Source organism: Manduca sexta, chromosome 2, assembly GCF_014839805.1.
Source record: "Manduca sexta isolate Smith_Timp_Sample1 chromosome 2, JHU_Msex_v1.0, whole genome shotgun sequence".
In the NCBI taxonomy this organism is placed as follows: domain Eukaryota; kingdom Metazoa; phylum Arthropoda; class Insecta; order Lepidoptera; family Sphingidae; genus Manduca; species Manduca sexta.
This window is the reverse complement of record NC_051116.1, coordinates 1,110,258-1,130,626: the sequence shown is the minus strand read 5'-3', so window position 1 is coordinate 1,130,626 and position 20,369 is coordinate 1,110,258. Positions and strand designations below refer to the sequence as shown.

The window sequence follows — 20,369 nt, the reverse complement described above, 5'->3', positions numbered from 1 at the left end:
GTATATGTTTATCTATATCGCTACTAACGCGACACGGTCGCGATACCAAATTTATTAGGAGGTGCCTTCAGCATAGTAATTTAAAATTTAACTTGTGCGAATATTAAATGGCACACTTTAAAATCTATTTTATATTTACAGCTTCTTTGTAATCTATAAATCAAATTATTAAATTATCCAATTTCATTTTTATTTTTGGCAATTAAACTATTTCCCTATCCCGCTACTTTTCCGAACGAATACATCATTGACACTGACAAGTGGCAACTGACAATTGACCATTGACAGACAAAAAATATTGAAATTGACATCTAATTTTCCATGAAAACCGTGTGCAAACATTGAAAAGCGAAGAGTTAATCTTATGAATTTCGAATAAGAATATGCGTATATAAAGTATAGAACAAAGCAATCATGGAATTTAAAGTTAAAACCGAGAAAAACGATAATATCGCACCAAACGTAGCTGTAAACGCGGTGTTACAACCTAGTCAAGAACTGCCTACCGAAACGCCTATAGTAGCTGGTTACAACTGGGAAAATGGCACGGATTATAATAAAATACTTGAATCGTACACCCAATCTGGGTTCCAAGCTACCAATTTCGGAAAAGCGGTCGTTGAAATCAATAATATGCTGAAATGTCGATCCGTACCTCTTACAGAAGAAACTAGCGATCCTTATGAAGAAGATGTCTGTATAAAAAAGAAAACCAACTGTACCCTATTCTTAGGGTACACTTCTAACATGATTTCGTCAGGTTTGAGGGATACTATACGATTTTTAGTCAAAAACAAGCTTGTAGACTGCATAGTGACCACTGCAGGCGGTGTAGAAGAAGATCTAATCAAATGCCTCGCTCCAACTTACATAGGTGATTTCAATTTAAGCGGGAAAGTGTTGAGAACGCGCGGGATCAACCGCATCGGAAACCTATTAGTACCAAATGATAATTACTGCCAATTTGAAGAGTGGGTCACTCCACTACTCAACGAAATGTTGGATGAGCAAATACGGGATGGCATTGTGTGGAGTCCATCAAGATTAATACAGCGATTAGGTGAGAGAATTCAAGATGAAAGCTCAGTTTGTTACTGGGCGGCGAGAAACAATATTCCGATATTCAGTCCTGCATTAACGGACGGATCTTTGGGGGATATGATGTATTTCCATTCTTATAAGCGTCCAGGACTAGTCATTGATATATTAAGTGATCTGAGGAGACTAAACACTATGGCGGTTAAGGCAAACAATACGGGAATGATAATATTAGGTGGAGGTGTGATAAAACATCACATTTGCAATGCCAACCTTATGAGGAATGGGGCAGATTACTCTGTATATATTAACACAGCTAGCGAGTTTGATGGAAGTGATGCTGGGGCTAGACCTGATGAGGCGGTTTCTTGGGGCAAGATCAGGCCTAACGCCAATCCAGTGAAACTGTATTCTGATGCTACTTTAGTTTTTCCGTTGATTGTTGCACAGACATTTGCTAAATACTATTTTAGTAATAAAAAGAATGTTTAAAATGGCATAAGTTTAATTTTTTTTTAATCTTATATCCACTACCACTTCAAATAAAGTTGGCATTGGTAATGCTTGAATGATTGTGTTTTCAGTCATAGTACAATTTTGATCCATTGAAAATTATAGACGCCTACTTATTAATATAATTGATGGATTTCACCGATTGCAATGAATACAAAGCATGAAAATTATTGTAAAATTTTCTCATACTGATATATCATTTATTATTATTAAACATAATATTTTATATACCAGTTAGGGATTATTTAAATAAATAAATAGAGAATAACAATATATAAAATAATAGAAAATATATTTAATCATGTACTATGTCCCAAATCCCAATAGTAAAGTTACAATAATTTTTACTACCTATCTCTTTCTCTCAATCTCACTTAAGGGTAACTTTTGTCTCGCTTCCTCAATATTTCTTTGATTCATAATGAAGTAATTTTTATTACAAATATTTATTATTAAAATACACTCATTTTATTTTAATATTAGGCGGTTGTAAATCACAATAATGTGATGTTTAATTAAGCAATTTTATAAAACCAAGCATTATAATTCTAATTTCTATTTTCGAACGAATCCAGTGTGAATGAACTGTCAAATATGCCGTGAAGTTAGCTCCTGTCTGGATTCTGTTGAAATGTGTACGTGTGCGTTACATGTTCACTAGTGTGCTACATTTTTATTAGTGTGTGCTGTCTGTGAAAGCGGCTTTTTGAAGCCGGGGTTTGCTCATCGTTGTTTGAGGCGCCGCGCGGTCGGTCGCCTGGCTGTTTACACCGCGCTACCTACGACCTCATGCCTCAAATCGTTTAGTAAATTGAAAAAAAAAATGGACATGTTGCATTCTTAATTTGAATTTATACAAAACGTGCTTAGTTTATGTGATGAAAATGTGTGTACGCTCCGTTTTACTCATCCTGCTTGTGTCCGGTAAGTCGCATCTTCGCCCTTTACAGTGCTATTTTTAGTCCTTTGGTGCAGATATTAATGGGAATTTGTTAGAATGTAGAATTTGTTGCATGTTTTAGCTGGAAGGCGGTCCTTTGATGTGACAGAGGGAGCTATGTTTCGTTTGATGTTATTGTAAGCACCGGATGTTTGTATAGTTTATTTGTTGAATACAATTCCTTTTTACTGGTTATGATTTTGTTATGTCGGCACATAATGATAACATTAGAGTTGCGTTTCTCTATATTTATATTGTTATAACTTACAATCAACTTAATTTGATAACCTATTTTGTAATTACAACTAAACGATGTTGTTTAAATAAACAATGCGGATAGTCAGTCATGCATGTCTATTTATGTATCGATTTTTTTATCTGTACTTAACTAAGTGTTTTTGCACAAAGTTTTGTGAGAGTTCATGTTATGATAAACTTTGTTTTTGAGCTCTTTTATTATAAAAAAAGATAACACAGTATTTATTTATTACTTATGATAATAGTGCCCCTAAACAAGTAAAAAGACACACAAAAACTACCTTTGTAAAAAAAATGAGCTGGGTATCTTAGGCTGGGTGCATACAAAGCTACTTTTTACGATTACTTAAAAATACCTAGTTTAAAAAAATTGTATTAGGTACTTACATCGAATTTATCTATTTTATGTTTAATGTTTAATTCGTGTCTACATTGTGTGCTTGTTTTTTAAGATAGTTATTCTTTATGACAAAAAAAATGATTCCAACATACCTAAAAGCAATAAGGCTAATTATTATTATTTCAATCCTAATATAATTTAAACAGTTGAGCATAAAATGTTTCATTTCTCTTAATCTAGGCTTTAAATACATTACAATTGCAATGCAGTCATGAATTATATTTTGTTATTGTCTCTAGCCATTGTTTAGGGTTGTCAACTAACCTTTTAATAGTACAGTTAACAAAAAATTAAACTGTGTGATCAATATGTTTTATTTTATTTACTGGACTGTGTTAAATCTGTAGTTCTTTCGTCTTGTTTCTCTGTTGTCACTGTCTACAGAGTGTCAATCCATCACGCTTCATTGAATCAGATTTCGCACATGGCGCCCGCCTAACCTCGATTCATATCCTATTATTTTTGTGATAAAATCGCCCCTTATCTTCGAAATAGGTGGAACAGGTTTAGGTCATCTACTTTTATACATGATGAGTTTCATCTCTAATGAGATAGAGATGAGCTTGACCAACAGGCATATCAATTTCAGGAGTATTACGTGTTCTTTTTTTTTCGAAAAGTCGTAAGATTTGCTATAGAAGCATCGAACCTAGGACCTCCAAGCTCCATCTAGTCTATTTAATATATAAACACTACTAGACCAAACAGGCAATAATTTTTAAGATTCACAAATACCAAAAAATTAATTTCTCCAAAGTGGCAACCCTAAACGCAGATATTTAATGAAGACAGAACTGTCCTATGTTTAAACTGTGTGGGTGTAAGTGGGCATTGTCTTGGACTCTTAAGGGATAACTAAGGGCCAGGTATAGCCTTATAAACATTAACGATTTACCCAAATAGTATTTCTATCATACAATACTATAATTTCGTAGGTTTTCCCAGCGTCTCCGTCGACTTTAGTCCTCCAGGAAGATAGTCCCACTGAACCCTGTATAAAATATACTGTCGTGTTAACGCAAAAGCGGTATGTCAGGGAAACCTTATTTCAAGATAATTGAAGTTTTGTAAATATAGTTTTGTATGTAAAACTGAGATAGATGCACTCTTTTAAGTTTTTTTTAAGTTCTAAACAAGATACCGTTATTTAGGTAAGTTCATTGGATGGGTATTTCTTTAAGCTATCTGACTAAAAACATCAAGATTTTGATTTTTTTGAGATAAGCTTTTGAGCTTAGAACGGCAGTATAGGTGTTAAAAACCAATGTCAGCCATACAATGCGTTCCGGGATCAGCCTGTGTATATCAGGTTTTGACAGGCCGGCATATTCTGTCGACTGCTGAGGGGTAACCATCTCTCGTCAGCTAACACTACCTGTAAACGCTTATCATCAGGTTTTGGACACCACACCGCTTGCCATCAGGTGCAGAGGGGAATCATCTCTCGTCAGTCAACATTCTATTGGACCTCACTTAAACCAGCAGGGTCAGAGGGGCCATTTAGCCTTAATCGTATAAAAACAATAGTCCATAATCGTTGATATCTCATCCTCTCTCAGTGACCGTCCTGAGTCGAGGTTCCTAACCCGTTAGTTGCCTTCAGGCCGCTTAGTTTTCAAGGGTTGCCAGCGTCTAAAACACTCACCCAAAAGTCCGGTGTGTAAGCAGACTCTGCCAGGCTAACAAACGCAGTCAGGTAAGAAAAAGGTACCAACTGTTGACGATGAGCTAGTACTCGACCAGTTAAAAGTAAAAATAGGCGTTATAAGAGAAATATTTATTCACATACAACGAAAAACTCTCAAGTATATAAAAAATAAAATACTTTATTTATCACATAGGCGAACAAAGTTGCATTTATGATACGTCAAAACAAAGCATAAGAATAATTATTATTATTTCTAAACAACTATTAAAAATACTTATAACTATGGACATTTTAAATTAGGGAAAAAAATTATAATGAAAACGTACAAACTGAAGTAACAGCTCGGGCTGGCAAGTAGGGGGAAATAGATAGGTAACGCGTCGCGATCCTCACCGGCGAGGACATGAGCCCTAACCTAGCTAACCTACCAGCCTTTCACTACAAGTACATAAAACATTATATCGAAGGATCGGAATTCAAATAATTAAAAAACATAATTATACCAAAAAGTATTTGCGTCGCCAACTTTTACATTCTTTACCCCGAAGCAATTCTTGTGCGCTCGGTCACCACACCAAAGCACGCCCATGCACACACATTTGAAGCGGCCCTAGGCACACAGTTAAGTGTATATGTCTCTTGGTTGCCAAAATCACATTGAGGTCTTTAAGAGCTCGCGAACATCTCCCTTCCTTCTTCCTTCCGCCGATATTAAGATGGTTCCTTCTCCTTCTTCAATTCCTTCCAAATCTTCCTCCAGGCCCCTGCATTAGCTAAGCCGGCGGATTCCAGTATTCCATTCGTGGGTTTCCAACACTGTCGAATGCGGGGCACGATACCTAAAAAAAAAATTACCTACTTTTGCTTTCTTATTGACTGTTGGATGTTATAGCGGCTTGTTAGAAGTTCCTTATAATCAATCCCATTATGCATAAATTCACAGACGTTCATTGAGTTCATTACGGTTATCAATTGCAAGACTGAGTCACAAAGCGACCCTCCGCCGTTCGTAATTAGATAACTTTTACATTGAACAATTACTTCAATTGTAGATTGCAGGACGTCTAAGGTAACAAGTGATGGGAAGCTATGTTCAGTCCGACATAGCTTTATAATTTGATATGAGAAATTACATCAAATGTACTTATTGTCTTTCATTATTTGGTCGGTTATGTAAATTATGGGATATGGGACTTAAATACAAGTGCATAAAAACTGTTTTCGATTCACTATCGAAGCTTGATAGGCAATCTATATCTAAGCGACAATCACTAAACGTTTCAGTAGATCGATTTTATGTTTTAATTTTAATAAGTATATTTATAACAATTATACTATCTACTTTATAAAAATATAGTCTAACTAGCTTTTGCTCGCTTCGCCTGCGTGAAGAAATCCCGAAATATTTTCCTGGGATAGAAATTAGCCTATAACCTTCCCAAGGTCTTAAACAATCTCCATACCAAATTTCATAAAAATCCGTTTAGTAGATTTTGAGAAAAACGATCACATACAAATAGCTTTGGTGACTTTCTTTTATAATATGTATAGATATTAAAATTATCCTAAAACCTAGATCTAACGATGCAGAAAAATCTGACAATTCTACAACATAAAAGTATATAGTTAGTTTTAGACCGGTTCAGAGACAAATTTTTGGTCCAAAAGGTATTACCAATTGATATTAAGTTGCTGTATGCCATCGGCTATTCGGCCGATGTTGGCCGAAAGCCGAAGGTGGAACCAAACGCCGATCCAAAAAAAATGACAAATAAATGTAATTTGTAACATTATTCCGGACTATTTGCATAGTTTAACAATTGCAAGGTAATTTTTATCATCTCTAGATCAATGACAGTACATATAAACCTTCAATTGTAAATAAAAATATATTAAAATCTATCAATTTTTCGGATTTTACCGCGGTTTTCCACTCAGTAAAATAGTTTTATTTTAATGTCTAACATTCGGGTAAATGTAAGAAGTCATAAAAAATATATTTATTGTAGCTTGTAGGTAATTAATACAATGCTTATTACTTCTATTCTGAACTATTTCTTTGAGTTTTTGCTCCCTCAGCTTCGACCAGAAATCGACCTCCAGCGGACACTAATATCAGAGTATTTCTTACCAGTGGCACTTTTGCACGCTAGGCGATAAAACAGCAATCTGAATCTGAAATACGATCTGAATAATTCTGTACTCTGACCCGAGAATCGAACGGAACCTGACACGCGACAATGCAATGTATTTTTCCTGGTTCTTATTTCAACAACTGAGCAATATACCAGACTAGCTTTTGCTCGCGGCTTCGCCATTGTGAAAGAATTCACCGAGATATATTTCCCGTTTTTTTAGATAAAAAGTAGCCTAAATCCTTCTTAGGGTCTCAAACGAATATGTTTGGTAGATTTTGAGTATATCGCGTTCAGACAAGCCAATTATAGGTGCGGCAGGGGACTATTTGTATAATATACTAGCTTTTAATCACGGCTACACCCGCGTGACAGAGTTCTCCGGGATAAAAGTCCAGGGATAGACACTATCCCCATACGAAATTTTATCGAAATCCGTTGGGTAGTTTTTGAGTTTATCGTATTCAGACAGGCAGACAGATGCGACGTAGGACTTAGTTTTATAATATATATTTTGAAAACTTTTTAAGAGGAACACTTCCGTCATACATGTTTGTTGCGTAATTTTAACAGATTACGCAGCGCTCGCAACGGAAGATCTCAAAAGGAATAAAATTCCCACGTTTTTGCAACATTTTTAATTACTGCTCCGCGCCTATTGGACATATCATGATGATATATCTTATAGCCTTCCTCAACAAATGGTCTATACAACACTAATAGTATTTTTTAATTCGAACCAGTAGTTCCAGAGATCAGCGCGTTCAAACAAACAAAAAAACTTTAAATTACTGAGCTCATTCTGCGTACATCGGACCACCAAGAGTTAAAATTAAAAAAGAAATAATTAATAATTATAATTTAAAAATGTAGGCGTATATTGTAACTTTGACTTTTTAGATGACCAACACTAGTCCTCTCATTCATTATAAAATTCTCGTAAACAGAAAAAATAGAAATCATTAAACAATCAAACTCTTCAGTTTTATATGATAGTATAGAACTAAAGATGATGGTGTTATAACAAAAGCCCACACCTATACCTCTGGAGTAGGCAGGCAACCAAGATGGTTGCGGTAGATAGCCACGCATAAGTAAGACCCGTCATAGGGCCCATGTAAGTCGCGTTCTGCATTTGCCCTTTAAATACACCAATAGGCCGGTATTGTGTCGACTGAGGTATAATTCATCATCATCATCAGCCGCAGGGTGTCCTCGCCCAAAGATTTCCTGATCGATCTTACCTGTCCGCATCCAGCGACCTCCTGCGACTTTTTGAGGTCATCTGTCCTCCTCGTGGGTGGACGTCCGACGTTGCTCTTGCCAGTTCGTGGCCTCAACTCCAGAACTTTCATTGCCCCATCAGCCATTAGTTCTGCGAGCTATAATTACTAATAATGTAATCTATATATATATAAAAATGAATCCCTATTTCCCTTAGCCACACCATCACGCGTGAATGGCTGGACCGATTTCATTATTATTTTTTTGTTGTGTTTGTTATTGTCAGAAGGTTCTTATGAAAGAAAAAATTCAAAAAATTGCGCGGTAAATTAGAAAATTAAAATATTTAAGAAAACTTAACGAAAATATTAATTTTATATAACTATCAATTGTTTGAGATAACTGTCAGCGATTGACAGAATGCGCGTTGCAAATTCATAATTAAGACGGGACAACGTCTGTCGGGTCAGCTAGTATTATTATAATAATACTATTATAATTACTCTGTATTAATGATCTATCTGGTCAGCATTCCACTTACCAATACCTTCAGCAAGTTGCTAATGCTACCTTTAATATTTCTTGTTATAGTTTTTGTTACGTTATCAGGTAGTGTGCTGCGCCGCCTCTCCCGAACAGCGGGATACAGAGCGAAAAAAAAATGATTTATGATATTCTGATATACCGAAAAGCTTTAATTGCTTGTAATATGGCCTTGTTATTTTTTTTTTCGTGTTTTTTTGCGAATAAAAAGGAAAGATAAGAAAAGTGATTTCAAAATGATTCATGTCGGAATGTGTAGTTATACAAGAATAACGTGTTATTATAATTTTAACATAAATAAAGCGATAGAATTGCACTCTCTCACGTCATATACACGTGGTGAAAATTGCACTAGTTGCGTCTCTGCTTACCTTGTCAGGAATAACTGTCGTAAGTAACAGACAGTATATTTTCTTTTGATTTGAATATTTGATGCGTTTTTGTACGATATTCTCGTTGGTACATTTATGCACAATCTTCAGGCATTCTCAAAGCACTTTATGCATTTTCGGAGTAAAAGTATTATGGAAATAAAAAAATAATTTATAAACTACAAAGAGCAGCAAAAATGAATTATAGCGAATATACACGGCATCCGTTGGTAGTAGGATATATTTTATATCCGTCCGGATAGCGACCACCGTACACAAGGTGTTAAAACCCGCCATAGTGGCCCAAGTAAGTGTATCGCGTTCCGGGATCAGCCTGTGTATATCAGGTTCCAAAACGCCGGTATAATTGTGTCGACTGAGGGGTAATCATCTCTCGTCAGTCGACATTCTATTGGACCCCACTCCACTTACTATCAGATGAAGTGGGGTCACTTTGCACTGTCCTTATAAGAAAAATCCTTTGTGCTCGCTTTATTTGTACAACATCCATACGACTCTAATACGTATTTAAAGTGCGACCGGCCATAGACAAAGAAATCCGACTTATATCTAGAAATACATCTCATTTCTCAGGACAGCGAGCGCAGTTGAATACCAAACAATACTTTATAATTGAAGGTGTTGGATGGTGTTTCAATAGTTTATGTGCGCATCGTACGGCAAGATAGTCCCGTCATTCCCACAAAAATAAAAAAAAAATACTAAAAAACATTGCCGGAATACATAATCGCGTAAAACGTCTGCAGTGGAGATATTATTTTCGGCAGTCAAATATCTTACATCAAAATAATATAGCGATAATGAAAATACTTGCTCCAACCAAGATGAATGCGATTCATGTCTGACTGCTCTGTTGTTTGGTTATCCAGAGCTGTAATCGGATTAATTAATGAACAGAATAATGAAAAATGAAAATGAAAACCTATTAGCCGAATTTTCGTCCACGGCGGCCAAACTCAACGGAGATCAGCCAGGTACGCAGGAGATATTATAGTGCACAAGTGAGTGCAATACACAGGTGCACTCTCTGTTCCTTCACTCTCATAGTCCGGTGAGACGGCGATCTGACATGACCGGAGAGAGATCAGGCCCAGGACCAACGGCTTTACGTGCTTTCTGAAGCACAGGTGTATCACACCGCCAACTTCCTGACTCCGAGCTGTGACTCAGTAATGTTTTAAGATGGAAAAACTCAGTCACAATTTTTTTGACCCGACCCAGGATTCGAACCCAGGACCTCAGCGCAGTAGTCGTCGTACCGTGTACAATTACAACTACGTAACTGAGGCAAATAACAAAATAATATATAATATAATAATAATAATATCAGCCCTGTATTATATACCGTCCCACTGTTGGGCACGGGTCTCTTCTACTACTGAGAAGGATTAGGCCTTAGTCCACCACGCTGGCCTAGAGCGGATTGGTAGACTTCACACACGTTCGAAATTCCTATAGAGAACTTCTCAGATGTGCAGGTTTCCTCACGTTGTTTTCCTTCACCGTTAAAGCAAGCGATAATTCACAAAAAATACATACATATTTTTTTTATAAAAGTCGGAGGTGTGTGGATTTGAACCTGCGGACATTCGTCTCGGCATTCCGTTCAACACAAACTAGGCTACCGCAGCTTCAAAGAAAAAAAATTGCAATAATAAAAATACCTGCTCTAACCAAGATGGATGCGGTTTGACTGTCAGTGAAATAAAAGTATTTTGCGGATTTATCTCGATTTTATAATTTTCTCCCGTTTCGAAGACTGAAGCCTTCGTGGTTACAAGGCGGTCGTCGGACTTCCAAACGTCGGGAGTAAATTATGATATAAAACCGCGATGAAATCTGCAAAATAGTTTTATTTAATGTATAATATTCACGTAAACATAAATCATGATGTCGGTGATTTTAAAATCCGTTGTTCGGTTAACCAGATGAGATGCTACCAAACTAAGGTAGCATCTTAAGATAGTCGGTATTTAATTAAGCAATATAAACACCTCAAAGTATATTCTAAGTCACAATATGACGGATTTGTTAGCTGAGTTTTGTTGTAACAGCGTCGACTCAGCTGAGAATAAGCTCTTGAGTGTCAGCTTAAGCTTGGTTTATTAAATAGTTCAATATATTACATGTCTACTTGAGATTTTACTTAAAGTTGAGATTGAATTGAATAAGCTTGGATATTATTCTTACTACTCTAAATCCGAAAGTCTGCGAAAATGTTTGAATGTTTGTTAGAAGTAAATTCACCAATGGGTAAATGCAAGGACGTTACCAAGGTGCTAGGGAGGGGCAGCTGATCCCCCCCCCCCCCTCCAGATATTCAAAAACGTTGCCAAATGTAAAACAAAGAAAGTCTTTGACTTGACTTGCTTGATCGATCATTTCCGTATCTCGAAACTCAAATGAATTCAAAAATTCTATTCCTAATATCCGTACGCTCAATTACGCTCTGCTCTATGTTATTGTTAAAGCGGGAGAGGAGAAGTGGCGGCGGAACATGTGCTCTCAACTTTACCTACAATTCATACTTTTCTCATTCGCCATATCAACTTGCCCTGGGCCATCGGTTCGTCACGCTCTTGGGTAAACGGATTGAAAGACTGTCCGAACTCTACTAAATATATTGGGATCAGTAGCCTCGGATATATTTTTTAACGATCAAGATCATTACTATTATACACATAGTGAAAAGGTAAATTAGTTGTGCCCTTGCCTACCTATTCGGGATAAAAGGTGAGTGTATCGTGAACTAAGTACCTATTTGTGAACTCGCAGTAATAGGATATCTTGCGACGTGGTTGTTGGAAAATACAGTGGATTTAGTTTTCAATCCCTCTCAGTAGAGGAGGCCCGTGCCCAACAGTGGGACTGTATACAGGGTCATTTTGACATTGCGTTACGAAATGAAACCACATACTTATCTTCACCTTTGCTAATATTTTTACCAAAAATCCCATATTTTTCGGTATTTTTGATCATTTTGTTGTTTAATGTGAATATGACGTGTGCGTGAGTGTAGTTCTGACTGAAAGTATGATGTTGCCGCTTCAACGAATTCTCTTAGCGTAGTAGTGGCTTCAGGGCGCGTAAAATTAAAATTATTTTTTATTAATATTTATTTTGTTTGAAACTTACACTTCTTTATTTTACATCTATGTCTCAAGCAACTTATTGTAAAGTTTTTTTTCAAGTAGATAAGTATTTGGTTTCATTTAGTAATGTCAAAATGATCCTGTGTAATACAAGGCTGATGTTATTATTTATATGATATTACTTTTCAAGACAACTCTATGCTCATTAAGATACACATGGTATACGTAATTGTATATCTATCAGTGGTGAAGAGTATATAACTAGGGTGTACAAACCCGATTCCTGTCGACTTGCCTTTGTGTAGAATCTAATTATCATTAGATTGAATTGCAGACCGCATTTGTGCATATTAGTACCTATATCATTGTATATTCTATAGACACGAACGTCTATATAAACTATTTGTTCAAAATCTGAACCAAAATGGCAACCAAAAGGTCACTGTTATATGAAATGAAATGATTTATTTGAATCCGTAAAATGTTATACATTATTTAGATTCCGTCAATATTAACTCTACCAGTTCGGAAAGAAGTTCTTACCAGAGAAGAACGGGCAAGAAACTCTTGTGTTGCTCTATTATAACCTATTTACTTATTAACTTGAACAACAAATAATTTTACTTATTTGACTAATATTTTTTATTCAAATCCAGGTTTATACTTAGACTCGAGTTCTTATATCATGAGCGCCACTCCGTACATAACCACAAGCTGTCAATATTGACCATACTAAAGTCAGTTTGAATGGATATCAGTTCAAATCAGTTGAACACAGTGAATGTTCGGATCGCTAAATCTAGTACATAGTACATGTTATATCGATGCTATACTATTATGTTGCGTCAAAATTTCATTCCTTTTTGGAAAATTTCACCTTCTGTCACTAAAAGTTATTAATAAAACAACATATAATAATACTAGTTTTATTTTAAATATAATATTACCAACTTTTGACGGTTAAGTCCATTTTCGCATTTAGTAAGTTCGCAAACCATGCTAGATTACATCCCTTGTAACTATAAAACGTAAATATTAATATCCAAAGTAATGCAGCATTAAGAATATGTTTGCTGTTCCTCGACATTTCCCGCGGGATCTTGTACCACGTGATAATCATAAAAATATGAGGAAATATTCCCTTTTTGTGTTAATACGGGAGACATGCGTGGTAAACTGTTGGCGTCTATGTTAGGGCTGTCACAACTTCCTGGAGCCAACCGGAATCTTCAATTGATTTGTTTTATTGCTTTGAATGACGAGACGAGCTTGTCGTTCGCTTGATGGTAAGCGATACGACCGCCCATAAACAGTAGAAACACCATCCAACACCTTTACAAAGTATTGTTTGGTATTCCACTGCGCTCGCTTTTAGACATGGGATGTTAAGTCTCTTTATGAGTAGTTACACTTGCCACAATGTTCTTCAAACCGGAACACAACAGTGAGAACACACTGCTGCTTGGCGGCAGAAAGACACTACGGTGGTACCTACCCAGGCGGACTCTCACATATGTGACCTACTACCATTACAAAATTCTTTCTCCCTTATCATCAGGTGCCTTAGACTATTACGTGCTCGTAGATCAACTTATTCTAAAAGTATGGTCCGTGGATATTCAGGAAGCAATCGATAGGTGTAGATGTACAGGATTTATTTCCTCTCCATCAAATAATATTACAAAATGAAAGTGACAACTACAAACTGGCACTGCCTAAAGGACATTGTTCTGTTTTCGACAATGTCCTTTGCAGTGTTCAATTACACCTACTTACCTATGCAGATTTTTTCCCTATATAGGTATAATTAGAATGAGATATAAATTAATTCAAAAATCATTACACAATTAAAATAGTCAATCGATTGGTAATTTCAAGAACCTCTTGGAAAATTCCGATTTTTTTTAATAAATTGGTGAAGATATTACAGTACTGTATATTTGTATGTTATTTACATATTATAAAACCGGAACAAGAATTGGCGTGGGTACATCGCTAACCGAGATAAGTTCCGGTATACCGGTATGTATGGCAACCCTATGCACGAAGACTTGAAATAGGAAGTAATTTATAACGGATAAATTTATATACTTTTTTAAGTGTTTTCTTTTTTTCAAATATTTATGTTATAACAATTGAGGACGTATAACAAATACTTAATAATATCAGCCTTGTATTGCATACTGTTCCACTGCTAGGCCGGGCCTCTACTACTGAGAGGGATTAGGCCTAAATCCACCACGCTGGCCTAGTGCGGATTGGCTGACTTCGCATACCCCAAATTTTTTGTACAGAATTGTTCTTGCTTTGAATGACGAGATGAGCTTGACCTTCGCCTGATGGTAAGCGATACGATGCCCATAAACAGAAGAAACACCATTCAACAACTTGAATTATAAAGTATTGTTTGGTATTCTGCTCGACGTCCTGAGATGTTAAGTCTTATTACGTTCAGTAGTTACACTGGGTATTTACTTAATGGCTTACCTTAAGAGGCTGACTTTAATTTGACAGGATCTCAGTTGTTATTAGATTATTATTATTATTTAAGAGCGAAACCGAGTTGCATCTATTTATACAGTATTTTTTTCGCGGAAAAAATTATTTGAGAACCTGCAATATCTTCAAGAGTAATGCTCCCAACTTGAAATTGGCATAATGAACAATTACTACAAAAAGAATATAAAAATATATATAAAAAAACTAATGCTATGTTTGCTTTAAAATTAATTTCTGTGTTGCTAGTTTACGGATAGTCATTTACCAATAATTAATTATTTACATTCAGTCATTAATTTGTGTTAAAAATAAATAACTCATCGCGCCTGAAGGGGTAGGCAGAGGTGCAACCAGGAACTAACTTTTCGCCACGTGTGTTCTATCCCTTAATTTTATAAGAGGCGAGCCTATTTCGGGCACAAATTCCAGACTTTGGGCTGATATATTTTAACCAGATATCTAATCACCGTTAATGGAACTTGCCAAACTACCAATCAAACCAAATCGGATACCAAGCAATCGGGATCAGGGCTAACAAACCGTCAATAAGACAGAAAAAAGACCCACCCTTGCTGGGGTGAGACGAGGGGCGCGCAACTATAAAAACTGACGTATTTACGATGCTCTCCCCTGGGCTGTGAGTTAGGAGATGTAGCGGATAAGTTTGTGTATTTAAGGTTAGAATAATAGAAATTTAGCTTAGAATTATGGGCAGTGGTTGGCTTTGGGGCAGGGTTATGACTAGTAGGGAATTGATGAAGATCATTATGACAGGTGATTATGGTATGGTACAACGTCTAGCCGGTGAGTTTCGGGCAGATTTCCAACAAAGTTCTATGTAGTCTGCCGCTAAAAAAGGCTTGGTAAAGTGATTACGTCTGCACTGCACTTTACATGTCAATATTGACAAAAGCACGCTGAGTTAGTAATAAGTGAGAAATCTCTGCTCTAAGATATTGACCAAATTATTTTGGCAAATGTTTTGTTGAAGATAAGTGACCAAAATTCTTTATGAATTCTGAAGCATTTTTTCTTGTTGTTTACGATAAATCTCTCAGTATTTTAAACATAATAAAACCAACTTAATTATTAATCGAGACATTCAAAGGATTATGAGGTATGTGTTAAAAGAATATATTCTTCAAGCCAACAGTTGGAGGACTCTCGTTTCGGAAGCTAAAACCCACTTTAGGGTCGCTGAGCCAACGGAGTAAGTAACATTCCCAAGAAGGAAGACAGATTTAGCGATAGCATCAATATTTTGCAAATATTATTTCCGTTCCATTCGCCGAAATAGGGTGACTTCCACTTCGTTCACAAATCCAATCCCGGGAAAATCCTATTTCCGAACCGAAAATCTTAGTACGACTTAGGGACAAGGATTTTGGGACATATACCCAAATCTGAGTATTATAGAGACAATGAACATATATGACAGCATGAATCAAGCGGTTTAACAGCTAACAGAAATATTATAGAGCCAATTAACTCGGGTACGATGGTATGAATCGTTTGAACCATTTACAGAGAATCTTGGTAAGCAGCCAGTCTTGTAAAGTTATTGAGTCAATTTTGTAAGTAATTGAGACCATCAGGAGCTTGAGGATAACAAAGATACTCTATGAGCACAGGTCATAGACTTTGTCATACTATAGACACGTATAAAAACATATAAACTATTTGTTCAAAATCTGAACTAAAATGGCAACCAAAACGTCACTGTTATAACCTATTTATTCATTGAACAAATAATTTTACTTATTTGACTAATATTTTTTATTCAAATCCAGGTTTACACCTAGACTCGAGTTCTTATATTATAAGCGCCGCTCTTACACAACCACAAGCTGTCAATATTGACCATACTAAAGTCAGTTTGAATGGATTGCAGTTCAATTCAGTTGAACACAGTGAATGTTCGGAATGCCAAATCTAGTATGTAGTACATATATATCCATGGTCATAGATTATTAATACAACTGTAGAGATCAAATCTAACCCATCTTTGGTAGGATTATAGCTTTTTCTAACTTCCCAAACGTGCTGAGTAAGGCGTCGTGGTTAAAATTCCATACTGCCAACGGTATGAATATGTATTTGAAAAAGTACTTATTCAGCTCCTTCACTTAGAAATGGACCTAATATCGGGAGACTGCAGTCATGTTAGAAATTATATTTGGGATGAATTTAGTGAGTGCTTATTAAAACAATGTAATTATTGAAAGGAAAGTTTATTTTGTACGCTGACGCAACAGCAAAGCATAGGGAACAAATAATCTATGCTTATAACTAAATAAATTGATTTGATTTAGTGAAGAAGTCTAAATTTTGTGTGTATTTTTTATAATTGTGACTTATTAATGTTAGATTTTTCCATAAAAATAATTCATTTTTATATTTTTACTCCTGTGACGTCCATCTTTTTATGAGAATATATCTGTTTTCTGACTGTCCAGTGATTTTCTGTTCGTTAATAAAATTTGTGATAGGTTAAGTGGTGTTTAGTCTTTTCTTCGTTTACGAAAGACTGAAGTTGTGTTATTTTGAAAGTTGAAAGTGCCTTCGATAATTTATTTTGTTGTAAAATAACTGTTATAGTATATGTAGCGTTTATATTTTCGATCTCTAGAAATTTATGGCGTTCACTATGACTTATCTCGGATTATTCCAGTAACTATTCAAGTAAAACGTCTTTAACTACAATAAAACTAGAAAGTTAATGAACGCTCGTAAAATAACAATCCCATTTTTATGGGCAGAATTTTGTAACTATCCACGTTGTTCGTAAATTATTTTCGTTGATATGAGAGGCTAAGACCAATTATGGACATCCATAAAAATAACCAACTAATTTAGAAATTTATGTGAAATTTCGGCTTAAAACATGAATTGTATATCATAATTGTTTCAAATAATGCTCTACTTAGCAATAAGTTTTAAAGTCATATTTATAACTCTTAGTACTGGAATTTTACTGTTATAATTAAAATAATATTAAATCCGCCCTCGCTTGTAATATTCACCATAGCGAAAATCCATAAGATAATCGACATCAAGATAATCTAAATTCAGCTTTATCATGTTACTAATAAAGCCGATATTCGAGTGGTAACACGACTCCTAGCGCCGTGTGTTTTCAAAACGCATAATAGCGAGCTCCGGTTGAATTTTTTTCCTCTATTTTTGAACTTCGAATGAATATTTTTGCATTTTATTTTGACATGTCAGCAACACTGTCTGGAAACAATATTATGTTCATTAAAAAGTTTGGTATGTTCGTTTAAAAATAGAAGGTAAAGCAAACTATTTTTTTTAATTCGTTCGAAATTCAGATTTCGCACAGCCCAGCGGTCACGCACTTGAACGAAATCAACACATATGTAACGTACACGCAATTAAAGCGCTGCCGACACGCTAACGAATCGCAGCGACACACTCGACGTGTTTCGAGTGCGGGCGTGGGGCGCTTGATGTTAGAACCTCGTTACACGTACCAACATTCAAATATATTAAATGTTTACAGAGCGGCTCAGTGGTTTGCCTCGCCGTGACTTCAATATGGACGAATTGGTTTCAATCATATCGCGTCGGTCTGTGTCCATCGACAAATCAAAAAGGGAATGCTTCTGAAGTACTGTTATGTACACAAATATTCCGGGAGTAGCTTCTAACGTATAAAACATAGATGCTATTTTTGAATATTGATATCTTAAAATCTTTTTGTTTAATAAATCTTTTGGAATAAATGCCTTTGCTTCGATTAACTACAGACATTTTCTCTGTACTCTGCAATATGAATGAGCTCTTTGACGGAGATAAGACCGCTGTCTCACGGTGCAAAGATACAATGCATGTTTAATTATATTATCAGGTCACTGGTAGGTCCCCCATATGTGAGTCCACCTGGATAGATACCACTGCAATGTCTATTTTTGTCGCCAAGCTGCACTGTGTAGTTACTGTTGTCTTATCGCTTACCATCAAGCAAATGACGTCCTCGTCTCGTCATTCAAATCAATAAAGAAATAAACAAAGTACATTTGGGTATAGTGGTTAATATCAGATTCTTAAATCTGATTTTGAAAGTCTTGCAAAATCAGATTTAAGAATCTGATATTAACCATTAGTTATCGTACAATTAGTCTTAATATTTGCAATAATAAGAGTCGGTGTTACATACGCGTTTCAAAAAGGCCGGCATAATTGTGTCGACTGACCATTGCCAGTATCATCTCTCTATCTATCTGGACCACATTTCGCTTACTATCTGGTACAGTGGGGTCACTTTGCTGTGTCAAACCAAGAAACCCCAAAAGCATTTAATAATCACGATAGATAGCACCAATCGTGCTGTTTTATCACACTTCTGGCACAAGGTGATGGAACACTAGAGATGACAATCTCGTGAATTAGATGATGATAATTAACTCCAAGACACTGTATGATGGCAACTTCTGAGAAGATGCAAAAAGAAGGCGTCTTAAGTTCCTCCTAAGGAGGTTTTTGCGTCTCATTCACTTTGCCACTTTTGTGAGAGTCTGTTTTTGTTGTTCCTCCAAACCCTAGAATAAACGGCGACTGATTATTTTATAGCAGATTTGTATGACTGGTAACATCTTGGATGAGATAACATTCCTACAAAACTAATGGTCGAAGATTTTATTTTGATATGCCATTTGTAAAATATTTAAACCCTTCATTTTTCTGTTTCAGGTGTCTGGTTTTTAGCTGCATCGGACGGTATGTATTTAATTTAAATGATTTACAAGCCATAATATTTTTCCATTTTTCTCAGTAAGAGCCGCCATCTTTGTTTTGCAAAACAAACAACCGGAGAATTTCTCATTCGTTAATTTTTAAGTAAGATTAGATAACCTTATAATAACAAGTGGTGCTTCACTCACAAAGTGGATGTCTGAAGTGACGCTTTCATGGCAGGCGATGTCATTTTTATAACTTATAAGTGTCAGAGGCTTTATAATAAAAACACGGGTACAGATTAAAAATATGTTTTGGCGGGAATTCTGACAGCACGGGCTGGGTATTATAGTTTATTCTTTAACTCGATTTCTATGATTATTTGTTGTAAGATTGTGACTATTTCTCGTGTCAGTGGGTGGTTACAGTAAAACAATTTTTGACACTATATCTGTTCCGATTTGAAGGACCGACATATACATAATGAATTTTATAAGTTTACAACAAACATCTTTTATTTATTTAAGTTTGTTTACAGTCGAAATAATTTTACAAATACATGAAACAAACATGAGTATGAGTTGTACAAACAATTTAAAACAGAAATAATAGAAACACATTGAAATAAAACTTTTTTTCGGATTTTATCGCGGTTTTGCAGCCTTTGTTATCACGGGAGGAACCGCAGTCTACGAAACGTCGCAAGAAAATCACACACACACACACAACATCACGCAGTGTATCCCCGAAGGGGTATGCAGAGGCGCAACCATGGCACCCACTTTTCGCCAAGTGTGTTCCGTCCCATGATGTGATAGGGGGCGAGCCTATCGCCATATCGGGCGAAAATCATAATACAAAAAACCGCGATTAAATCCAAAAAATACTTCAATTTCCCTGTCTAATAATCACGTAAACTTAAGAAATCATTATAATACAAACAGTACAAAATAAGGGTAAAAATAGACAATACAAGCAATCACATTTGT

The 20,369-nt window shown here is 35.8% G+C and overlaps 2 protein-coding genes across 2 annotated transcripts in view; both read left to right on the top strand.

The window, feature by feature from the left end:
* The first annotated feature begins 286 nt into the window (after positions 1–286).
* LOC115450514 (probable deoxyhypusine synthase) lies at positions 287–1,537 on the top strand. The gene has a single exon (XM_030178558.1). It carries the CDS (start codon positions 415–417, stop codon positions 1,528–1,530), a length of 1,116 nt encoding a protein of 371 aa, XP_030034418.1. The 5' UTR covers positions 287–414; the 3' UTR covers positions 1,531–1,537.
* Positions 1,538–1,592: 55 nt separating this feature from the next.
* LOC115454130 (tyrosine-protein kinase-like otk) overlaps positions 1,593–20,369 on the top strand; it is a 62,221-nt gene continuing 43,444 nt past the window's right edge. The window contains exons 1-2 of the mRNA XM_037437138.1: positions 1,593–2,475; positions 19,396–19,422. Coding sequence (XP_037293035.1) covers positions 2,430–2,475; positions 19,396–19,422 — 73 coding nt within the window. The 5' untranslated portion in view covers positions 1,593–2,429. The remainder of the gene's footprint in view (positions 2,476–19,395; positions 19,423–20,369) is intronic.

What these genes read in the sequence shown, in the direction of transcription:
- LOC115450514 (XM_030178558.1), top strand. Translation starts at nt 415, where the DNA reads ATGGAATTTAAAGTTAAAACCGAGAAAAACGATAATATCGCACCAAAC.